The 26145-nt window shown below is 35.5% G+C and overlaps 2 protein-coding genes across 2 annotated transcripts in view; both read left to right on the top strand.

Moving 5' to 3' along the window:
• Positions 1 to 11039, top strand: part of LOC128027320 (protocadherin Fat 2-like) — a 52974-nt gene extending 41935 nt beyond the window's left edge. The window contains exons 21-24 of the mRNA XM_052614851.1: positions 3981 to 4422; positions 5319 to 5478; positions 6599 to 7107; positions 8642 to 11039. Of these exons, the coding sequence (XP_052470811.1) occupies positions 3981 to 4422; positions 5319 to 5478; positions 6599 to 7107; positions 8642 to 9114 (1584 nt within the window). The 3' untranslated portion in view covers positions 9115 to 11039. The remainder of the gene's footprint in view (positions 1 to 3980; positions 4423 to 5318; positions 5479 to 6598; positions 7108 to 8641) is intronic.
• Positions 11040 to 13199: 2160 nt separating this feature from the next.
• On the top strand, positions 13200 to 23590 carry LOC128027326 (melatonin receptor type 1A-like). The gene is made up of 2 exons (XM_052614865.1): positions 13200 to 13464; positions 22564 to 23590. The coding sequence occupies exons 1-2, from the start codon at positions 13200 to 13202 to the stop codon at positions 23331 to 23333; spliced, it is 1035 nt and encodes a 344-aa protein (XP_052470825.1). The 3' UTR covers positions 23334 to 23590.
• Positions 23591 to 26145: the final 2555 nt, after the last annotated feature.

Below are 26145 nucleotides of genomic sequence, written 5' to 3' on the forward strand. Positions count from 1 at the left end.
CATTGGTCAAAAGTGACAGTAAAGACCTTTATAATAAAAAAAATAAATGCTTTTTCTCTTACTTTCTATTCGTCAAAGAATGACGGCAAATAAATAAATAAGTTTGCCTAAATATGTTAAGCAGCACAACTGTTTTCAACATTGATAATAATAATTATGTTTTTTGAGCAGCAAATCAGCATATTATAATGACTTCTGAAGGATCATGTGACACTGAAGACTGCTCCAAATTCAGATTAGCATAACATTAGCATATTGAAAATACTATATATTTAAATAGAAAACAGTTATTTTAAATTGTAATAATATTTAACAATATTACTGTTTTACTGTACTTTTACTGTATTTTTGGAGAGGTCTTATCAACATTTAAAAATCTTATATACCCCAAACTAGTGAATACATTCATACAAAAACAGTCATTTACAACTTAAAAATATCGGTAAAACTTTATAATAACTGCATGCTATTAATCATTAGTTAAGCATTAGGAAACAGTTAATTCATCATTTATAAAGCATTAATAGACATTTATAAGCAGTTTATAAATACAGATATAAATGCTTTATACCTGATTTAAAAGCATATCTATAATGTATTTAATAATTGTTTTTTCATACTTTATTAATGATCAATTTATCATTTCTAAATTAAGTATAGCATTATTTACACACCAGTTATTAAGGAGTTGTCAGTGGTTCATAAGATCACTTAGAAATTGTAAGTAAATGATTAATAAACTATTTAAATGTGCATTCATACATCTTTTTATTCAGACATATAGTAATAGTTACTTATAGTGTTAATAAATGGTTTATTAACATGTATTTCTACTGTAATTCAGGGTTAATTCAGGTAGTTATAAAACATATGTAGTTGTTAGTTAACTATTTTTGTGAGCTCATCTAAAGTGAGGACTATTTATGCCTTGTAAAGCTTTTACAAATGAGATTTAAATGCTGTTAATATTTCTATGTTCTGCATCACTGTGTTGTGTTTGTTTCTGTTTTTGGTTTAGAAGATAACTGAGCCTTTAAATATCCTTTATAAATGCTTTACAAGGCATAACTAGACTCACTTTAGATGAGCTCACATAAATAGTTAACTGACCACTACTAAATGCTTTATAACTACCTGAATTCACTACATTTCTTGTGATCTTATGAATCACTGGCAACTCCTAAATAACTGGTTTGTAAATAATACTATACTTCATTGAGAAATGATAAATTGATCATGAATAAAGTATGAAAATACAATTATTAAACACATTATAGATATGCTTTTAAATTAAGAATAAAGCATTTATATCTGTATTTATAAACTGCTTATTACTGTCTATTAATGCTGTATAAATTCTGAATTATATGCTTAATTAATGATTAATAGTGTGCAGTTATTATAAAGTGTTACCAAAGTATCTATAAAAAAATTTATTCTAGTAATCCATCGGTTGTCAACCCCGTTCCTGTTTAAATCCCATGCTATTTGTTCATGAGGAGTTGCTGCCATCTTGAATAGGATGCTACTTTTATGAATCCAGTGGACAATAAAGCAGAAACAGAGCTTTTATCCAATCATTCACTGAGAGATAATAACAGTAATCAAGTGAGGGATAATAGTCATGTGGTCGTGACCAACAGGCATGTATATAGGACGATCAGGAAATTATTCATTAATGCATGGTGTATTTTGCTAAAACGACCAGCGCAATTTAAACGATCTCACTTAATACACAGCTGCTTGCCAAATAAATCGTTGCACATTAATGTGAGTTGAAATAACTTTTGCCACAGTATGCCATGACTGACCAATGATTGTCAAATATACAGAGAATTGAGTATTGATGATGAATATTGGTTAGTTTAACCATATCAGCAAAACAGAATAGAATTTTGCCATCATACTCTGCAGTCATCATTTCACAAGGCAAATAACTGGGCAGGGAATATCACCTCCTTAATAATAATAATAATCGCTTAAATAATTATTGCATGCTTAACCATAAATGTTTAGTTAGCTGTGTTATTTTCTGATTTACAAGCACAGCGAGATCATATGCTGTTAGTTTAGTTTTTAGTTTTTTCTTCTTACCTGTCAAACTCAGCATTGCCCTCGAGGAACATTCACCTTCATCGAGTTCTCTTGGGGAGAGTTCCTCTTCCTCTCTTCCTTTTCTGTGCTCATCTCACAACCACCACCATCACTGCACACTCAGCTCAGCCCAGCACAGCAAAATCAAACAGAAGCTCTGTCCAATGAAAGCAAATGAGCAAAACCCATGGGCTGACTGGTATCAGATCAGAGCAAAAGGCTCTGTGCTTCGCTCCTCACATCGCAAAAGTCTCTGAAGATTCTGCCGCAGCAATTAAGGGGCTGCTGTGAAGGAGATGATTGTTAATAATGCATACTCTCAGCACCAGTGTAATACTTTCAGATGTGAAGTGCACACACACACACACTATGTTTTTTTAATGCACAGAACAGGAAACTAATACATGCTTATGTGAGTGATCCATTATTTGAGGGCGGATCGCTGAGGATGCATAGTGTCAGCGTCTGTTTGAACGCTTTGTAGAATAAAAAAGTTGTTGGTGTGATTGAAGTAGAACTAACCGCGTTCTCCCTCGAGCTCTGTCATTCACAACTACCTTTAGCACACACAAAGGGCTTCTTATCTCCCACAGAGCGAGTGCAGAGAGCACACACTTCCAGCTGTGCAGAAACACAACCTATCAAACCTACTTCAGCAAGAGCTTCGCTAACTCTCCAGCAACCTGGGCACAGTCCGTAAATATGTGACGCCAGGCATGAAATTCATACTTCTCTTCTGTGATGATCATGCCTTAAATTTTAGACTCTACTACAAACATAGACGTTATTTATTTTGGCGTTTTTAAGACCTGGGACAGTCTTGTGCACTTACTTCCTATAAATAAAGTCAATTATATGTTTTGTAGAGTGAGTGTTGAACTTTTCTTCTGAAGTTTGAAATTCGAATTTTTTGGAGTTGAACCACGTCTGCGTCTGGTTGAGTATCTGTGTATTTTACAGCTTTGTTAAGATTGTTATGTTAATTTGTTGATGTAGTTCGACCATAGAGTCTACAAATCCTTACACTATACAAAAGTGAAGCCTAAATATCCTAGTACAGCCACTGTCATCTTGCGAAAATGATGTTATTTGGAGCCTAAGTCGGTGCAGAAGTGAATCATTTGGAGCCTGACCCCTTGTCCAAATACCCACACTTGCGGTCTTAGCCACTTGAGAGCACGTGTGTGTGACAGGAAGTAAGTATACAAGACTGTCCCAAAGTGCAGTACCCTTAATGCACACTAAATCCACACTTTCTCGAAAACGAGCCTTAGTGTATACAATCATGCATCATGTTGTGGAAATAAATCGTGAGACTTTTTGCCGAGAACTCTCCAGAGGTCATGGAAATTTTCCAATGTAAATAAAAACAAAGTTCTGTAAACATGTGCATTTTTACAACACTCTAAGAGTATCCTATCAGCTAATGAAAAGTCTACACACACTTGTGGTCTTAATGCTCATTTGAACACTTAGACCAAATACAGGAAGTGCGTCATATAAGTGGTCAAGTGCAAAGACTGCAAGTGTGGGTATCTGGACAAGGGGTGAGTCTACACAACAGTGATTTGGAGGCCGATTCAGCGCAGTAGTGATCATGAGCTGGAGTCGCAGAATAAAGTCCTCATGACTGTGTGTCAAGGTCATATGACCTTGAAAATTTGACCGGGTAACGTTATTTCAGATTGCGAAATTGCACCCAAAAATATTTTATATTATTGAACAATTAATTAACTTTTAGCATTATAATTTCATAAAGTGTAAATCAGAAAATTCTAATTAAAAGTGAAAATATGTCATAAAAACCACATGGCATTTGCACAGTCTAACCAGATTTAACCTTTATATTAAGAATATTATAAAAGTTCATTTGTGTGTTTTTCTAGCTGGTGGACAAGGAGCTGTGGCTCAGATATAGATGTGGCAACATGCTCCCTGCCAATCTGCATGTGGTCAACCACCCTGTGGCTGATGGCCGCTGGCACCACGTCTCTCTGGAGGTCAACGGCTCAACCCTTAGACTCACCATTGATGCCAGCCATTCCAACTCTGTGGTTCTGCCTCAGCCCTGCAAACTCAGTCAGTCCGGTGGAGCCCTGGTGCTGGCCAACTTCAATCCCAGCACAGATGCAGGGGGACTGGGCTTTACCGGATGTTTGGAGAGCATACAGTTCAATGGAGAGATGGTGAGAGGAGAGGAGGGGATGACAGGAACCGGCCCGCAGACCGGCAGAGTTTTCGGGATCTACCAGTGCTGCTCCGATGTGAAGATCTGTGCCAGTAATCCTTGTGAGAATGGAGGCACTTGTGCTGAAGACCCCAGTGAAGGTGGGAAAGCAATGTTACTCTTAGGGGGGAATATTTGCAAACACATTGATTATTGTTTTACCTACCAATCCATAAAATATAATCTGCAAATTAGGTCAGTAAATCTGAATGCCATTTGCACACTACAGTTTTCCATCTTGCTTGTCTACACCTTGAGTTTTGACATATGGATGATTATAATGCTACATGATTTCATCATCATATGATGAATTTCTGCTGCCAGGATCACTAGAAAATGTACACAAACATCTCTGTAAAATAAGATGCATGTGTAGAAATAATAAAAACAGAAAAGGTTTGTGCTCAAAAAAAAAGAATTGATGACACTTCGCAATAATGTTTAAAGTGTTTACGTTAGTTAATGTAAACAAAAAATAAAAAAAGATTTAGGTTTAATAAAAAATTAAGTTAAATAAAATTTTTTCATAATATGATATTTTCTATATAAATCAACAATAATCTATATTAATAAAAGCTGTAAAATTTTGTCAGTTTAAAAATGCATTAACTTAAATTAATTGAACGTGTCTGTTACAGTGCTAATGTCTGAAAGTGAGCAAATAAATTCACCACCTAAATATTTCACCATTTTGATTCATGTTATACGATTGGGAAGTAGGGAATTAATTCTTGAATATTATTCAAGGTACCTTAACAAATTGGTAAGGGACAACAAACAGAAATGCCGTAGTGTCTTTGGAGTATATATGCAGCAAAACACAGATATGGAAATAAAGCTATGGAGATAATAATCTCCACTGCATCTCCATTCAAAAGATCTCTCAATACCCCAGTGTCAGTATTCACTTTCATCTCAGCACAGAGAAGTTCCTATGGAAATGTCTTTGTTATTCTCATTATTACTCTAAGATGCATTTTTTCCATCCGTCCTCCAGAGTTTCACTGTAGCTGTCCATCGCCATACTCTGGCTCTCGCTGTGAGAACAGCATCCTGCCGGACGATCTTTGTGCATCCCAGCCATGTGCCAATGGTTTGTGCATGCCAAATAATCAAGGGTACATCTGCAACTGCTCTGCACAAATCGCTGGAAACAGGTGAGACTCACACAGCGAAGCTCTTGAAATCACACATGCATATTATGTCCTTGGAGAAAGGCATTGAGTATTCTGACTAATTTGCATGAACCCTCACGCACACAGGTTACATGTTATGTGCATTTTCTATTTGCTGTGTGCTTTTGAGGTAACATATTAAAACATTATCGATTGTCCTCTTTCATATATAACACCAAAGCTTGAGTAAATTAGTCATGGAGTGAGAAATTCAATCAATAGATGTCCTTCTGTGTGTCTATCTCTGTGTGCATTAATGCATAACACTATATTGGTCCTCACAGCATCACTGTTTATGTATATCCAAGACGGGAAACTTTACAAACACTGTTATAAAAATTAAAATAAACTATCCTTTATATTAAATATAATAGTCTACTCTACAGAAATTGAATCAATTAATCAAATGTGAAAATAAAACAATGCATAGTTTTCCCCGTATTAATTAAATACACACTGATTTTTATTAAAATTACTTAAGTTATTCAGTAAAGAGCGGTGAATAATTATCTCGTTTTCTTTTGTTGTTTGATTAATATTAACTGACTTGAAACATCTGGTCACTGAATGCAAAATCACTTTCTCGATTATTTTATGTTCACTTAAGACATAACTGACTGCGTTTAACTGAAAACTTGCCAAAACAACTGTGTTGATAAAAAAATGGTTGGTTTAAAAACTTTTAACATATTGTTATGTTCAGATATTCACACAACAAAATATTTTGACCATTTTGTGAAAATGTTCAAAAATGCTGGAGGTGCCTGGCAACAGAAAACACTGCCAAGGAAAGTTAACCCTAGCATTCAGTAATATCAAGATATCTCAGATTAAATAATATGGAATGTTAAAAATAAAATCCTCTTTATTTCTCAAGATGATAAGAGTTGTTGAAACACCCAGATGATAGCTTGATAACATAACTGTTTGCATGCATAAAGAAAATCTAAAAGAAATGTATCTGATACACTGGACGTAGTTTGGAATGAGGAAGATATTATATTTTTCCACGTGTTATCTGTGACCGAGTGTGAGAATATCTAGATCAGTGTGGCCCATGAACACACACTCCTACATTGTTAACTCTTCCTTCTCTTTGCAGATGTCAGAATGCATGCACTCCCAATGCATGTCGAAATGGCTTTCAGTGTTCAGTTGCTGAAAACTCAATCCACTGTGAGCGCAACACCTCCCTTTCTTATGTGGAAATCGCAGAGATCTGTGCAGGCATACTGGGGCTTGTCCTCCTCATCGCGGCCTTTGTGTGTTTCCGAAAACACTACGTCAGCCGTAAGAAGCACAAGTCCGGCTGCGTGCAGGACTCCAACGGCTACTTCCCAACTTTGCCTAAAAGCATGATGAAAATAACTGAGATCAGCTCTCCTATGGAGGTCAGCACCCTGATTGGCTCCACAGGTGATATGGTTAACAGCCCGTTTCATTCCCTCAAACCTTGTGAACAGAGAGAGCTCGGCCCTCAGGTGGGCTCTCAGTCCCAGAGGCCTCAGGGTCCTGTGATTTGCAGCGTTGCTCCTAATCTACCTCCTCCACCCTCCACCAGCTCTGATAACGACTCTGTTATGAAAAACAACTGGGAGCACGACTACGAAGGTGAGAACTTATTTATTATTTTCTCAGCTTCAACAGCCACTTCACTTCATTTGGAATTTAGTCACATCGTAAAAGACGAAAGGGGTTGCAGGACAATGGAAAAGCATGTGCAGGTCATATTCAGTGATATCTTCTGTTTGCTGCAGCACTGAGCACTTTCTCATGTGTTGACTAAATTCAAGTAGTTATTAGGACAGTGTTTACCTAATGCAGAGTCTCTGCTGTTTGTGGAACATCCAACATTGCGTTGATGGAAAGTTTATGAGTGGATCACCATAAACTGTCATTAACAGTGCAAAAAACTGTCATGTCCCACTTGCATAGTGAGAAACTCTGAGCGACACTTTAATAGTTTCATATATTTGGACATATTGGGTATTTTATTGGTTTAATAATAATATTAACGTCACTCACCAGTGAGAGGAATTGTCTCCTGCTCTTGCCGTTAGGGATGCACACCACATCGATACCCATATAATTAGAGGATGAAAGTGGAGACTTTTATTTGGTCAGTATATGTCGATATTAGATTGGTGCATATTTTGTGTATTTAATTTTGCGTTTATTTCCCCTTAGCCCTGCTGTCCTCTGTCACTTAAAGTTAATCTTTAAATACAGTTTAATAATATAAATCTCATACTGAACTGTGATTCCTGAAACCACTTTAAAAAAGTATTTACTTTTTAAAAATGTTTTTATTTGTTTAGACAATATAGAATAAATAAATAAATAAATAAATAAATAAATAAATAAATAAATAAATAAAGTCCAAATGTTTGGGATCTTACCATTTTAATTTTTTTTTGTCTATTTAAATTCTATTTACTCATCACACAAAATAATGGACAATAACTGTAATTTCCAGAAAGCCTATCATTTTCTATAATTATAATAACCTTGCACTTGAAGATACCACATTATGTTATAATTTTATACTCAAAAAAAAAAAAATGAGTGAAAACGACCTATTTTAGCTTTAGGTTCTAAAGGGTTAAAAATAAATATTTTGTCGAGGGCACTTTAAAATAGACAAAAATGTTAAGCAACACAACTCCATTATTGATAATGATACTAAATGTTTCTTGAGCACCAGAGAGATTTCTGAAGGTCTTGTGACACTGAAGACTGGAATAAAGACTGTTGAAAATTCAGCTTTGCATCACAAATAAATTCTATTCTATTCTAAGTTATATCAAAAACAAGTTAAAACAAATATTTTAAATAGTAATAATATTGCACAATTTTACAGTTTTCCCTGCATTTTTAGCAAATAAATGCAGCCTTAATGAACGTAAAAAAAAAATAAAAAAAATCTTACCAACCCCAAACTTTTGACCAGAACATGAAAATATAATTTAAATATTTGTGCATCACCTACATGTAGAACTTGTGTACGTAAAAATATCCACATGACTAAGTGCAAGTGAAATCCTGTGGCACAACCAGTCGACATAGACCTAACTCATCTACTACTCTCAGAACTGATTTGTGCAACCCCTGTTTGCAAGAAATAAAGAATAACTCTCATTCACAGTGTATCCAGCTGATCCGGACTACTACGGCCGACCCACGGTTCAAGAGTTCCCACAGTTTGACATTGTGGAAAGCACCTACTCGACGGCCAACACAGAGTCACGCAGGAACTCTCGCTTCGGAGGCTTTCCTTTCCCGCTGGACCGCGCCGACCGCCGCGCTCCATTACCCCCTTGTTACAGCAATCAGAATTTAGATGACTTCTTGGGGCCGGATGGTCTGCCGCTGCCCAGCTCTCAGTGCCCTAACGAGTACACTGCCATAAGCTACTACCCTACCCAGCACACTCGCAGCCTGGACAACGTCTCCAGCGGCTTTAAGAGGCTCAGCGTGCGTTTGAGCGTGGCACAGCCTTCCTATGCGGACGGAGACAGATCCACGCGGCCTGGATCTACTAGAAGGACACTCAACAGTTATGCTGGATCAGATATGGTGGAGAGTGACTACGGCAGCTGCGAGGAGGTCATGTTTTAAGAGACTTCAGTGGATCAAAGGTCCCGTGTGAGTGGGTTATAGAGGGGAAGCTCATCTCGTGCATATAGTATATGAAGCTCAATGGCTGAAAGCAACAGAAGCACTATCAGTATTAATAGTCACTTTCAGGGAAAACAAATACGTGTGTGTGAAATGCAACTTTCCTCATCGTTTGCCCTTTAGGAATCTGTAGAATTATTGCATGGTCTTACAATGTCTACGATGTAGTTATAACTGATGTTATTAGTGTTTAGAGATAATGCGGCCTCATCTAGTATTGCGAGTTCAATCGCACCCCGTCCAGTTTGGTTGGAAAATATGTTCTTTTCAGCACGTGCTAATTGACTGATTGTAGTGTTGCATGCCATTATCAGATTGGAATCCAGCTGTGGGATGGATGATTATTTTTGTAAAACATTGGAGCCCATATGTGCTCACCCAAACCAGTGTACTATGAAATGTGATGTTTTCAGTCGTCCCATATGGCTTAAACATTTTTCACGATGCAGGTTATCTTGAAGCACATTTCACTACAGCTAAACAGCAGTATAGAGGTTACGCAGATTTGTACAAGAGACTGAAGCAGAGGCTGGCTCCCTGTTGTATATATATATATATATATATATATATATAAAATAGTGCACAATGTGAAATATAATGTATGTTTATGAAATATCAAATGTAGGTCAACGGTAAATTGATGTGTCTTTGGTTGTTGGGAAATGTACAACTTTTTTATTCAAGCAATCAGGCCAGATTTGGAGAAATTTTGCATTGCATCACTTTACACTTTAAATTCATTACATCAGAATGAATTCCATCAGAATGAGAGTCCAAACAGCTGATAAAAATATCACAATAATCCACAAGCAATCCACACCATTCCAGTCCATCATTTAATGCATTGAAGTGAAGAGCTGCATGTTTGTAATAAACAAATCCAACAAGGCATTTAACCGTCGCTTCTGGGGAAAATACGAGTCTATATTAACACAACTCTCACAGCAGGGGATGGATGCCAGTGAAACAATGCCAGATTTCCTCAAATCTGTTCAGATGAAGAAACAAACTCATTTACATCTTGAATGGCCTGGGGGTGAGTACATGTTCAGCAAATTTTCTTTTTTAGGTGAACTTTTCCTGTAAGACGTGTCTGAATTGCTGCGCTTGGTGAATAGTAATTTTAAACGTGAACCCTGCGCTGGCTTTATCTTCTCATGCTGCAGATGTTTTGCAGTTTTAGTAGTTTTCAGTGATCAAAGGAAATCAAACTTAAGCCATAAAAAATATCCATGCAGCTTTATATGGCTCAATTATGCTTCATGACAAACTGTCATAATGCTTACTAATCATTATAAAAGATAAAAAAAAAAAAAATACTGCCAAACTGAACTGATTGAAGAATATGTATATGTGTGTGTGAACATCACAAACAGCTGCATTTTATATTCTAAGGCACTTCTGTCTTTGAACTGTTCATAACATTTATGTCATCTATAGGGTTCAATAATTTCTTGTTATGAATAGGGATTTCCAACAGAGTACATTTTATTGGATGCAAAGATGAGCTGAATGCGACTGGCTTTAGAGACTGGTGCATGTGTTATCAGATGATTTTGCATGTGCTCCCTTCCCTCGTTGACTGCTACTTCACTGTAGTGTTTAGTGTTTCAAATGACACAATGTTGATGTACATATTATTGGCAGCTGTTTGCAAGTATTTGTTATGATCTGCCGTATGTTTGTGCAGTGGGTATGGTAAGTGTGAATGTAATTTTTTTTAATTTAGAAAATTGAATATGGGATGAAACCCGACTTTTAAATGAGTTCCTCTGTGAGAGAATCTGTGTTGTCTTTGCCATTTCCCATCTAATGTAGAAAACACTATGAAATATATAAAATAAAATTATGTTTAATATACAGAATGTACTGTATTTATTTCAATTAATTGTAATCTTATAAATGAATTTTTTTTTTCAGCAGGAATGCATTAATCAAGAGTGACAATAAAGACATAATATCTTCCTTTATTATATAATTATGTTACATTTCAAATAAATGCTTTTCATTTAAACAACAAAAATTTTATTGTTATGCACCAAATACATCAATTAGAATGATGATATGCTTAAATTCACCTATAACATTTCAAATTACTGAAACAATTAAATTATTACTTAATATCTCACAATTATTGTGAAAAACAGCATTGGTCAGCAAGGAATTGCTAAACTTTTCTTTAAATGTTCCAATGGTATCCAAATCTTACGGACGAATTTAAAGGCAACGTACCTGGTTTAAGCTGTTTTTCTCAATCTGTTACTTCCTGAGTATAGGGCATTTTTATAAAAAAAAAAAAATGTTTTTTATGTGTTTGTAAAATGTTGTAATGTGAACATTTTTGTGCTGCTATATATATATGTATTTAATCTGTTACTCTGGCTTTCACACTCTCACACACCATGATAAACTCGCTCACATCTGGATTGTTAAATACGTACACTGCATTGCATTCATCATCATACTCTGCAAACAAAAACAATCCTGGTTATTAATGTGACCCCCAGTCATTTCTGGGTCAACAGATGGAGGGCAGCAGTATTTGTGTGCTCAGTTTAGTGCTTTTTAAGCACAGTCTCAAACGAGAGGAGATGAGAAGCAATTAACTATGGAGAAAATACAGTGAATATCAGTGATCAGTGAAGTTCAATCTGTTATACATGGCATCTGTTGTGCTGCACAAAATATATGTTAGGGGCCACATTAATCATGAAATTCAGAAAATATTTTGCACTTATTTGAGGTACTTAATTATTGCCTTTATTTTTTTCTGAAAAAAAAAATGAAGCTAAACATGCATGTTTTATCTTCGACACAGAATCATACGGTATGATTCTGTCAAAGATAAAACATGTTTAGCTTCATTTTTAAGTGAGTGGACGTGTTCTCCTGCATGTCTTGACGCTGGTATTCTGTCACAAACTTGTCAATAAACCAACTGAGAATGGCAAGATAAAGGATAAAATATTTAGTGACCTTCCAGACTGAGAAAATATACCATTACCGACAACTTATTATGAGCCACACCAGCAGTCCAACCCTTCTTGAACAATCCTCATCGTAGCAGTCAAGCATCATCATATGCAGAACATATATATTTTTTTACACTTTTTAAGCATTGCAAACCACATAAGGTGTGCACAAAATGCATGATGGATGTGAACGAGACCACACATGAATGCAGTTTAAAAAGATGCAAAGGTGTTGCATATTTGATTTGATGAATCACAACTGACCCCCCCCCAACAAGAAATATTTATGATTTGCCATGAGACTTTGTTGGTTAGGCTAACTGTCAAGAATGGATTTTAAGCTATGATGTATTTGTGATTTATAATCATATAATAAAGCGATGACCCTATACTGTCGCGAACGCCTAGCATTTGCCTAAAATATTGACACGTTATACATACTTCCAGAGTTGTGTTTCGACATTTTGGGGGAGCGCGCGAGTGCGCTTTAACTGCGCTTGGCAAGCTGGAGGCATCAGGTGCGCTCACGTGATCAGAGCATCCTCAGCATCAGCATCCAGCTCACACGAAGACAACACATCAGAGCACACGCGGAGAGAAATGGCACATGTCTCTGGATCTCCATCTGCGCTTCACGACTAGCTGAGAACTTCTAAAGTTTGGGAGGTGTTTGTAGCCTATTTACTTCCCGACAGTTTTTGCAGTCAGCGTTGTGAATGAGGGATGCACGGTTAAGAAGTGAATGAACGAACACGAGTTTTGTATTTTATGTCTCAGATTTATGAATGGGCGTCTCGACAAGCAAAGCGTGCTTTGTAAGTTCTCACGATCTACTGAAGAGACGCTGGATTACAAACATCTCTCCGCTGCTTGTCAAGCAGGATTTTATGTCTAAGAACGAGTTAGCAATTTTATTTGAAACGACAGATTTTTTTCGTTCATTCACGATTTAATAACTGCTTTCATTTGTATCATATCGACGTCCCTTTATGGCAGCAGTGGTAAGAGCGCGCAGCTGAAGTGGCGCGCGCTCCGCTCCTGCGCGGTGTCTGGATGCGCCCGCTGCGCGGTAGATGCCCGTGGCACGGAGGACCGGACCCCTCGCCGCTGTCCTGTGATGATGCATTGAGGATGGTGGAGGGAACGGACGCCCCTTTGAGGAACATTTCGACAGGAAACCAAGACAGCAAGTACCTTTCTTTCCCCTGGGTGTTGACTTTACTCTCCAGTGTTCTCATCACTACGATTATAGTAGATGTTCTGGGCAACCTGTTGGTCATTGTATCGGTCTTCAGGAACAGAAAGCTCAGGAAGGCAGGTAAATATCTTATATCTCTATAATTCATCATGCTGACGGTCAGGGCTGGGCAGTATTTCAAATACAAGTATTTGACATACAATATACTATTTTTGTATTTAAATACATTTGAAGAAAAAAAAAAATCAAATATATTTTGCTTTTAAACATACAATCTGAATATTTTTGAATTTTTAAAATACATAAGGTATCAGCCTACTTATTAGACTGCTGATTTCCTGCAGGGATGGGCAGTTTTTGAAATACATGTAAATACTATTTTGTATTTAAATACCTTTGAAAAATGTGTTTTGTATTTAAATACATTTAATCTTAGTAATGTTTTTTGTTTTCAGTATTTGTGTATACTTGTTGATACAGGAAATCAGCAGTCTAATAAAGAGGTTGATTGGCAAAAAGTATTTTATGCATTCTGAAACTACAAAAATACTAAGATTAAATGTATACAAAATACAAAATAGCACTTCCCATCCCTGCTGATGGTCAACTATTAATACATTTTACTGGCAAGGTTTTTGAAATAACTCATTTTTAGGGATTTATATCATTGACTGATTCAGAACAGTTTTAAATTTTCATTTTCCCCCCTGTTCTTTGATAAATGAGAATAATCTGTATTATGAATATGTATTATTGTTATCACTTGGTCTGCTGGTCTTTAAACCTGAGCAACTAAAAAGTGCCCAAAACACCAAAACCAGACAACGGACCAGACTGACAAGTAAATTAATCATTAATATTTTTTATCTTCTTCTTCTTTTTATAATAATAATAATAATAATAATAATAATAAACAATTGTTATGATGAATAATAGTAGTCGTAGTAGTAATAATAATATTTTCAGCAGGGTCATTATTAATCTTTTTATTATTCTTTTTATTTAATTTTCATTTATTTAAATTAGTTTATATACAAATTTATTTAATAATGTCATTTTAAATATGTTATGCATATGTTATGCCATTAATTATTATAAAATGTCAACGATTAAAAAAATAATAATAAAGAGCCTTATTATTATCTTTATTATTGGTATTATTATGGCTATTAATAATAATAACAGTTATCATTATTACTAAGATTATTATTATTGAATAAATATAAAATGAATTCTATATTGTCACAGTTTTCATCTTTGTTTTGGACTTCGTTTTAAGCAAAAAAAAAAAAAAAAAAAAAATATCTATATATATATATATATATATATATATATATATATATATATATAATAACAAAAATAAAGAAAGAAAAATATAAAAATTGACATCAATGAATGTAAAGAAATTTATTAATTATGCAATTAATTATTTTTCTCTCAGTGCTGTTGTTTGGTGCTATTTCTTAGAGACCGATTAAATGTTAGTATTCAAACAGACCCGATATTAAAGTACCAACATCTGATTATATGTCTGTCTCTGCTCATTATTTAAGATTGAGACACAGTAATTGACTCATCAATGATTTCCAGATCCTCAGCTACATGATTACAGAAGTGTCAAACTGGAAAGACAAAAGCCTGGTGGTGTGCAGCTGCTGTGAATGCCTCTGCATGCTGCCCTGTTCACACTGTCAGTTTTAGTTTGAGTTGCAACATCTCACTCTGTCCTCCTGCCACTGGTCTTATCTCATGAACACACAGCACAGCCTGACCTTCTCCTTTTGGAGATTTAAGCTTTAAGTGGTTCTTAGGTGCAGCTAACTTGTCTGACCAACTAATGATTGACCTTTAAAATATACAAGCACTGAGGAAACATAAAGACAAATGAGACACACTTCTCTTAATGAGCTTAGCCTCAGATCTTTTTGCATGCTAACCAGACACAGAGAGATCATGTAAACCTCTGGCTATTGCAACAAGTGTTGTTTAATGGAGCTCACACAGTGCTGGCAGTGAGACAGGATCATGAACTCCTGACACACTCCCAGTGATTGAGCTCCACTGTTTTGCTGCTATGTGATGTGTGTGGATGCTTTTGAGATAGATCTTAGTTTTGCATATCATTATACTGTCTTGGTGTGATTATTATTTTTATTATTATTTTATGCATCAGTATTTTCATCATGTTTTCTAGTAAAATTATTAAAACATCCTTAAAATAAGGTAAATTCACTTTAGAGAAATTGAATAAGATTATTAAGGAATCCCATTTCTGCCATGGAATAATAATAAAAAAAATATATATATTTATATATATATATATATATATATATATATATATATATATATATATATATATAGGCTATATATATATATATGGGTTAAAGACGTTAAGATGTCTGCATCAAAAGAAATGTACAAAAGTGATTTTGTGTCCATAGAAACCATTAAATGTAAGTAAAATGTCTACTTTTAAGGTTTCAAATAAGTTTTTGGAGAATAAAATGTCAAAATTTGGTTGAAATAATGTTACATTGTCATTCAGTGTAACACAATATTTATGCAAAAATTCAAACAACACGCTTATTCTGACGTGTACATATTAAAATATCTAAAAGAATAATGGAGCATACTAAATTTTATTGTGTTTTATATTAGTAAAAAATTCTTACTAGCAAATGGGCAAAACCTAGGATAGTGGAAATGTTAAAAATGTAAAATTACAATAGTGTTTGGGCTGAAAGTAATTAGTCTTTTAATATGTCAAATTAGTCTTTTAATATGTAAATATGCCTGACAAGATTGTTACACTGAATGACATTTTACTGGGTGTCTTCTGTAAATCAGGGGAAAATGTATGATATTTATTTTTTGCTCAGAAAAACAAAAGCAAAATTGCTATTAAATAAAAGAGGAAACTTTTTGCATTTATATATATATATATAAATGCATTTACTACTTTTTCTCTCAGAATTTTTTCAGGAATTGTTTGTATCTCACAATTCTGTGAAAAAATTACGAATTTCAAGATATAAATTACAAAATTTATGAACTGCAAGATATAAATTTAGAAATGTAAGCTATAAACTTACAATTTTGAGATAACCTTGCAATTCTAGGGGAAACTATGAGATATGAACCAATTGTGATAAAAAGTATGTTTTTATTATTTATTTATTTATTATTCCATGTTGGTAATTCGAAATAGAATTGCGAGATATAAACTTAAAATGTCAAAATATATACTTGCAAGTCTGAGGATACATTTTGTATTCCATGATGAAAAAAAAATGCAAGATTTAAACTCAATTTTTATGATATACAAACTCAGATTTGCTAGAAAAAGTCATAATTCTGTTTATATCTTGCAATTATTGTTTCCTCAGAACAAAGTGTGAATTGTGAGACGATGGCTTTTTGTTCAGTGACTGTAAAAGACTGAATAAAGACTGAATAAACTTACTGGCAAGTTATTTATTTATTATTTTCTTGTAAGCAAAAATGTACTTTTGATTGCTAATGAGGTACTTAATTTAGCCTTACTTAATTTAAGATACATTTTCTAAAACCAAATCTTAATACCTTATACAACTTAGCTTTTCAAGTAAATTTTCCTTGTTTTAAGTTTGCTGTTAAATTCAGAAACATGTTTGGTGTAGAGGATGTTATAGGAAGTGACAATGCTGTCTTTAAGGCATTGTATGTAGCTCTATAAATGTGTAAATATTTATATCTGAAGCTGCACTGATCTCGTGACGTCACTTGATGCTCAGTGAGAGCCGATCCATTACAGATAGAGAGGATCTGGATCAAAGCAGTTTTAAATGTGATGAATTATTCCATCACAGGTCCTGAGATTTCAGACTGGGTGATGCACTAGTGCCAAATTCAATTTGAGTCCCATTCATATCATGTTCATCAATGGCCAGCAAATGAATTAATTGCACATAAATTCATCAATATTCTAGACCTCTATTCTTGTGACACTGGTGCTGATACAGGTCACAGAAAGCACCTCCATGACAATCCAGTCCATCATAATGCACACACGTCTATCAGTAAAAGAGTCTACTACTTTGAGCACCTAACTGAACTCCCAGAACAACGCTTTGAGCTTGTATCTAAATGACCGCCTGCAGGCATGAATTTACATGTGTCCTGTCATCACAGATATCTGTCGAGCGAGACCAGGTGATCTGTGAATTAACTTTGCAGTGCTACCTGTGCAACAGAGAAAAACAAGAATCCTGCTAAACTACAACTAGGGTTCTTCATTGTCTTCATATCATTTGACACCTTTGCAACAGGGATTTGTACAGACACTTTTCCACATGACTGGATCTCAACTGTCAATCATCCAGGGTCTAGCCTCTAATTTCTGCACCGTGATGACTGTGAAGAGAAGCACCATTATCATGTTCTTTGCTTCACTTAAACAGACCATTCCATTGAGTCCCTGTTTAAGCTGATACTGCTTCGCGGATGAAACACAGTGGTGACAAATAAAGTAACAATTAAGGCATTAATTTGTTGGTGATTAATTGAACTGACAAGAAGAGGTTAAGGCAGTCTGCTTAGTCTTTGTAACAAATCTAGCCCAATTACTACTCAAATTTAGCCCAACCACACCAAAACAAGCCAAAATGTGGTTGAAATTGCATTCCTTTTTAACTCGTGGCAACAGTATAAAAGTAGCCCAGTTACACAGAAAAACTGTGGACTTGCCAACACTGGTTTAAGCTTCATGCATTTTCATTTCATTTTTTTTATCAACATTTGAATATCGGTCAGTTTCATTAAACAAACAAGATTTTAAACAAAATGCTGAAAATGTGCATTTTTCATGGATTAGATTCAAAACATGATGAACAAAGTAGATGGCTTCCATCAACACATCCAAAGCTTCACAGTTCTAAACCAATTCCTGGGTGGACATTTCATTCAGGATTTCTATAATGTTTAATGATCACATTATTTTACATGCATCTGCTTTTATATGCGATCGCTTGTTTCTGCTTTCTTCACTGTTTTCATCCAGAAATTCAGTAATATTTCAGAAGATGTGTAATAGCTCCTTCCTACCAAATAAGAGTGAAAACAGAGAGAGCCAGAAAATTCTATCAATGGAGAAGAAAGAGTTAACACTGAACCTAAAGGCATAAACTTTAATGGGCAACATTCTGTAGCTCACCTGACCAGAATTTTTTGAGCATTTTGTCCATTTTAGAGTTGCATCTAGTGACATCACATCCTGTTATTGGTTTAGATGTCTTTAGTCCATGTTCGTTCATATTTCAGTCAAACAGCACCACAGTTTGTTTGGAAGTGAAACAACACCCACTTTTCAAGGCTTCTTGGTCTGCTTTTGAGCACACAAAGGTATGGATGGCAGCATTCACATTTATTCAAATGAAGTGCAAGCAATGGTTTGCTTTAATTAAACAAACACTGCGTCTAAATTGTGATGGGTCCAGCATCCCACACTCCCAATACCTCTGCTGGAGGAGGGTGCGAATCATTTGAAATAAATGTGTTGTTCACGTAGTACAAGCCCGGCTGACACGTGAGGGATTAACACAGCTGGATGAGAAACGTGTGCTCAGTAATTCAATCCAAGAATGTACAAGGCAATACCGAAGTACCTGGAGAGTTGAAAATTGGAATTTAAATAGATAAAACAATTTCATTAGTATGTTGGTGTAAATCTGAATTTTATTTTGAAAGTCAGCCCACTTAAGAGACACCACACAAGCACTGAATGTAAAAAGCCTCGTGTTCAAAGCGCTCCACAGGCACGGATGAGATTTCATTGTTTTATTAGATTTCATAATCTCATTGATGTAGTTACACAGAACTAGCAAATCTTTTCATTAAAGAAGAAAGGCCAGTCATTTGTCTTATCATGTATGCATGTGATCTTGAGCTGCGTGAACATTGTAGTGGAGTATGAAGACATTACTCAAACATTACAGGATCCAGTTATACCGTGTAGGTCATTGCTTTGAACCTCATGGATTTGTCTTTTCACAGTTTGATATCGATAATTAAAGCACATGAGGTTTGTTTGTGACTCATATCAAGCACACCTGTTTGCTTTGAGTATATCACTCAGATTTGTCAGTAAAAGTATAGAATGATAATCCACACATGGAAAGGTAAAACCGGTTTGAGACTGTTAACTGCTAATTTTGGTGATTTGTATGAGTGCATGCTGTTTTCACGTGTCAGTCGGGTATAATGCGGGTCTATTACATTACTCTGATTCAGGCCTGAAACACCATGAAAGTAAAGTTTGCATGCAAAATTTTGCATTCTGAAATTTGTCTGTTATACCTGGAGAAAATAATCTCAATGACATCTGCTCGACTGGCACAGGAGCCCCAGGAGTGCGCAATCTGACTTTTTTTTTTTTTTTTTTACTTGAACCAATAATGTCTTGCAGCCAGGGGTGACAATAAACATAAAATTTCTCACGAGCAAGTTTTGAAGGGGACACCAATAAAACAGGCAAAATTGTACTTAAGGATATGTGCACAGAGAGCAAAGCCTTACTATTGCCTGGAGAACGTTCCATTATCCTTCTTCTCAAAGTTTCTTTCTGGTTCAATAAAAAAGCTGACTAAATTGACCAAAACATTCTTCAATATATATATATATATATATATATATATATATATATATATATATATATATATATATATATATATATTTGCAATGTTTTTGAAGTTGTTTACTCAATCAAGCCACCAAAATACAATGGAATTTGAATTTAACTTACACTTTTATTTATTTATATAGCACATTTAATAGCAATCACAGGCGTAACTATCGGTAAGCAGGGTAAGCGGTTGCTTACGGGCCCGGACCAATCAGGGGCCCGCCCGCGTTACTGGAAGATTTTGATTGACAGCCGGGTCCCCCTATCGCATTTGACTACTTTTAGTTTGATCGCATTTAAATTTTTTGCGAATTGATTTGAATAAATAATGACAAAAGCATATTTGACTGAAAATTAAATAAATTTTTGAAACGAACAATGATAAATTTGGTGTAATTTGTTTCTAATTGGAACTGGGGAATCCCCAGGTGAACATGGCATTGCGTGCAAAACAGTAAAAAAAAAACGTTAAACTTGAGACAGACATGGAGTCATCAAATTATAAACAAAAAGTGGTTTGCATTGCTTTCATGATTTTTCTGACCATCCCAGTGACAGTGGCCTCTGCAGAGCGTTCTTTCCAAAACTAAAACTGATAAAAAGCTATCTCAGGAGCTCAATGGGACAGAGTCGTCTCTCTGGATTTGCCATACTGTCAATTGAGAATGCCGTGCGCGCAATCTGGCCCTTAAGGATATGATCGACAACTTCGCACAGAGGAAAGCCCGGAAAATGCAGCTATAATTTAAGTGAGCATCTTTTTTATGTATTTGGACCTATGCCCTATGTGTATATAGCAGTGACAGTAACGGTAACAATGTGTTATTGTGGTGCGCCGACACCAGCTGTTTTTTTTTTTTTTTTTTTTTTGGTGCGCGTAGCGTCATCATGTGTTGTAGTAGGGGGGCCCGCCTTGATAATGCTGCTTAAGGGCCCGGTGTTAGCTCGTTACGCCACTGATAGCAATGTTGTTGCTTCACAGTTAGAATTAAAACATGCATATATGAAAACATTTGCTATGCCTTGCAAAATGAAGGCATACACACTCTTACACCCCCATACAACTATATAGTGAGATCGGTATAAACGTGAAAGACAGGGGAAAAAGGCAGAAAATAATAATTTATTATGTCAGTGACTGATTTGTTCAAAAAGTGGATTCATTCAGTTAGGAAACACCTCCTCAGTGTGTGTTTCTCAATGACGCAATTAGTGCTGTTACTGCTGTAGCTTAGTTTTCAACTTTTGTCGTTGGTGAAATAGAGCTAAACAGGCAATATGGTGCCTAAAATGCACTTAACATTCACTTCTTGTTTATTCAATTTTTACAAAAATCTAAATCACATTTGTTATGCTAATATCTGCAGAACAACTGAACTCCCGAACTGACTCAAATGATTCACGGTCCGAACTCCCGAACTTACTCAAATGATTCACGGTCCGAACTCCCAAACTGACTAAAATGATTCGCGAACCCGCTTTAAACTCCCGAACTGATTCAAATGATTCGCGAAACCGCTCCGAACTCCCGAACTGATTAAAATGATTCGCGATCCCCAAACTGACTCAAATGATTCGCGATCCCGCTCTGAGCTCCCGAACTGATTAAAATGATTCACGCTTCGAACTCCCGAACTAATTCAAATGATTCGCGATCCCAAACTGACTCAGATGATTCGCAGACCCGCTATGAACTCCCAAACTGACTCAAAAGATTCGCGAACCAGCTCCGAACTCCCGAACTGATTTAAATGATTCGCGAACCCGCTCCGAACTCCCGAACTGATTCAAATGATTCGCGATCTCCAAACTGACTCAAATGTTTCGCAAACCCGCTCCGAAATCCCGAACTGACTCAAATGATTCGCGATCCTGCTCCGAACACACGAGAACTTGTATGTATGTTTCTCGAGTGTCTCAAGACACTCATTCAGTGTTTCATCCTTCAGAAATCATTCTAATTTGCTGATTATCAATATTTAAAACATATGAGTACATTTTTCAGTATTCTTTGATGAATAGAAGGATCCAAAGATCAGCATTTATTTGAAGTAAAAAGCTTTTGCAACATTATACACTATATCATTCAAAAGCGTAGAGTCATAATAATTTTATTTAAAAAAAAATTAAAATTGTGGAAATTAATACTTATATTTAGCAAAGATTCTTTAAATTGATCAAAAGTAATGATAAAGACGTCATTTTACTAAAGATTCCTATTTCATATAAATGCTGTTCTTCTGAACTTTCTATTCATCAAAGAAACCTGAAAAAAATGTACTCCGCTGTTTTTGACATTATCATTATATCATTACACTCCGTTGACATTCAGATTGTTTTTTTTCTCTTTTAAAAATCCTACATTTCTGTATGAATCACATTATACAAATTCCTACGCAATTGCCACTTCATAAAATAGTTGAGTTTCCAAATGAGATCATATTGGATCTCGCATAACTACAAAGCAAATGATTACAGCTAGTTACCAGGACAGATATCTAAACTCCACACAAATCCCCATACACAGAGTTTTCACTTCTCTCTTGCTCTCGTTTTTACAGGTAATGCCTTTGTGGTGAGTTTGGCGGTAGCAGATCTGGTCGTGGCCATCTACCCCTACCCGCTCGTCCTGACCGCCATCTTCAATGACCGCTGGATCGCTGGTGATATTCACTGTCAGATCAGCGGCTTCCTCATGGGGCTCAGTGTGATCGGCTCTATTTTCAACATCACAGGCATCGCCATCAACCGCTACTGTTACATCTGCCACAGCCTCAAATACGACAAGCTCTTCTCCAACAAGAACACCGTATGCTACGTCATCCTGGTCTGGGCGCTGACTATCCTGGCAATCGTCCCAAACTGGTTTGTGGAGTCTCTGCAGTACGACCCACGTGTCTACTCATGCACCTTCGCCCAATCGGTGAGCTCGCTCTACACCATCACGGTGGTGGTGGTGCACTTCATTTTGCCCATCGGCATCGTCACGTACTGCTACCTGCGCATCTGGATCCTCGTCATACAGGTGCGCAGACGGGTCAAGCCCGACAGTCGGCCCAAGATCAAGCCTCATGACTTCCGGAACTTTCTCACCATGTTTGTGGTGTTTGTGTTGTTCGCCGTCTGCTGGGCTCCGTTGAACTTCATAGGCCTGGCGGTGGCGATCCACCCCAGACTCGGTCAAGCTATACCCGAGTGGCTCTTCACTGCCAGCTACTTCATGGCGTACTTCAACAGCTGCCTCAATGGAGTTATATATGGAGTGCTAAACCACAACTTCCGAAAAGAATATAAAAGGATAATACTTGCTATTTTCAAGTTTAACTGTTGAGTTTTCACTATCAGACAAGCACTGTGTCTTTCTTAAAACTTGTAAGTTATTCAAAAGTGACTGACTTATGAGTGCAGCGTAATGATGCATCTTTTTTTGATTTGAACGATATTCTAAATATGGACATATTTTTGAGTCACTGTATTTACATGCTTAAATTTGCACGGAATGATACATGTTTTAATTGTGCTCCTCGTTACATGATCATCTACACAATATGTTCTTATTTACAAATTTAATTGGCATCTGAATGTAGAAGTCCATTAGACGAATCAAAACATTTTTTATTGAATTAAGATCAGTGTACTTGATATATGTTTTTACATTCAGATGCCTAAGAATGTAAATAAACCTTATAAAAATATATTTTCCGAAATGCAACTCTTTTTACACGTTTATTTTTAACATTATTGTACGGATCACAGCGTCTCACTTTCTCAGATATTTGGGAGAAAGATCTACAAAAAAATTAATAAAAAACTATTAGTGAATATTTGAAGTACTAATGGAGCACATCAGAACGTTTTTAATTTAGGAGACATGTGAGAGGATTTTCAGGTTATAATTACGATTATGATTAAACCTAAATCTACATATCATTTGATCTCAATTTAATTTACTCAATCAATTAAAATTCATTAGGGTGACAGAGGTCACATATTTGAAGAAACTTGGGATGTAATATTAAATAAGAAAATATATCTATGTTATGAATGAATTAAAGTTATATTAATGAGGATGTAAGATAGGAGATTTTGATAGATTACATATCTGAGCATATTTTTGCAGAGCTAAATGAATTTACTCTATTATCTGATACCTCGATTGCAAAAAAAGAATGTATGACTTACATCCATATCAATTATTTTACACAAATGTAATTGATAATTAATATTAGTTACATTATTAGTTGATATTTTAGCTTGTTTTCTGGTTAAACAGAAAATGGATCACAAGTGGAAAGTTATAGCAATTGTAATAATTCATGATTCATGAACTTAATGTTGCATAAAAAAGGAAATATGAATTTTCTTTTTTCTTTTTTGCAATGGAAAGCACTTTCATGTGTCCCTCAAATATTTGTGTTTTTGTGTGTAAACATGCAAAAAGTGTAAAACTGTGTTATTTGAAATCTCCACTGCACAATTTCTGATCAAATATTTATGAAACTATAATATTTTTTTATGTAAACATTACTATGAATGCATTGCATTCATGTTTTAACAGTAAGAAGTCTTAATAAAATTTAATCACTGTGCAACATATGTTGTGAAATATTCACTCTACTGTGTGGAAAGAAAGAAACATTTTACTCATAAAGAAACTTTTTCTGACACTAGTTGTTTTCATGCATGAACACCATAAGTAGATTTTTGACAAGACACATGATGTTTTCAGCTAGTGCCTCAAGTGTCTCACACACAACACACACCCACTAGTCAACACACGTTAGAAACTAACACTTGCCCTGGGCAGTTTTCTTCATGGTTTGCTGCCAGTCATCATTATCCATTCAGAGCAGGTTCAGCAGAAGAAAAAGTATAGATCTCTGACAGGGAGCTTTGTGGGTCAGTGAGGACAAATAGCTTGTAGACGGGGATTTATGCCTCAGGGGTTGAGAACAAAACAGGAAAATGTCACACAGATGCTGAGACTCAAATCACAGTAAACGTTAGCTTATAACACTGCTTAAATTATGCTCAAAAGAAAGTCTTTCAGGAAGAGCTATGTTCAGACATGCTTGTTAATGATAAAGGATTGTTCCAGGTCTAATGTAAGTTAAGCTATTGACAGTACAATACCTTTACAACAGAAAATCATTTAACATGGATTGCATTTACAGTGGAAATCTATGGGGGCTTCATGAAGCTTTGAAATTTTAGCATTTTTTTAAAAACAACAACAGTGATTCATGCATGCATCCAAACTACCCTTATGCCATAAGAGTTTCAACATTTTAATAGTTGGCAACTAGGGGCTATCTATGTGAACCCACACACCAGTTTTTACCTGATCTCGAACCAAATTTGTAGACAGTTTTTATTAAGCAAAGCTTTGTTTAACCAAAATGAAGAAAGGTAGTCTCTTATTGGCCAGATAAAAAAATAATGTTATTTTATTAATTTTCAAATTAATGAAATAACATATTATGCAGACACTTCATTTTTGGTATTAGAGGACGTCACTTGCATTTGGTTTGCAACAGGTGTTTTTAATGCATTTACAAGCTGATTTTTTCATTGCAACTCCACTGTTCTGACCATCACTATGTTGAGTGCTTTGAAAAAGTCAATTATTTTGCAGAGCATTTGGTTCAAGTGATTTAAAGTTTCAAAAAGTCGGTAACACTTTAATAAATAATTGTTATGCATGTTACGCATGCTTATTAGCATGCATAACACTAGCATATTGGCTGTTTATTAGTACTTACCAATGCACATAGCAATACTTTGCTCTGCATGACCATATTTTAGATCCCTTAATCATACCCCACTAATTTAACCTACTACCTTACTAACTATTAATAAGTAGCAAATTAGGAGTTTATTGAAGAAAAAGTCATAGTTAATTAGTTAATAATGAGAGTTCAACCTTAAAATAAAGTGTGACCAAAAAGTTTCTCCCATTATGATATGTTATAATAACACAAGTTTGATTGGATATAATCGCTTATTACAGGGTTCTCTCCAAAATCTGATTGGTCATTAACTTCATTCAGAGGTCAGATATTTCCAAATATTCAACATCGACTATGGCAGCGCTTCATAGTCAGAATGAGCTCAGAGAACTAGATTATTAATATTACTGACAT

Source organism: Carassius gibelio, chromosome A14, assembly GCF_023724105.1.
Source record: "Carassius gibelio isolate Cgi1373 ecotype wild population from Czech Republic chromosome A14, carGib1.2-hapl.c, whole genome shotgun sequence".
Lineage (NCBI taxonomy): Eukaryota > Metazoa > Chordata > Actinopteri > Cypriniformes > Cyprinidae > Carassius > Carassius gibelio.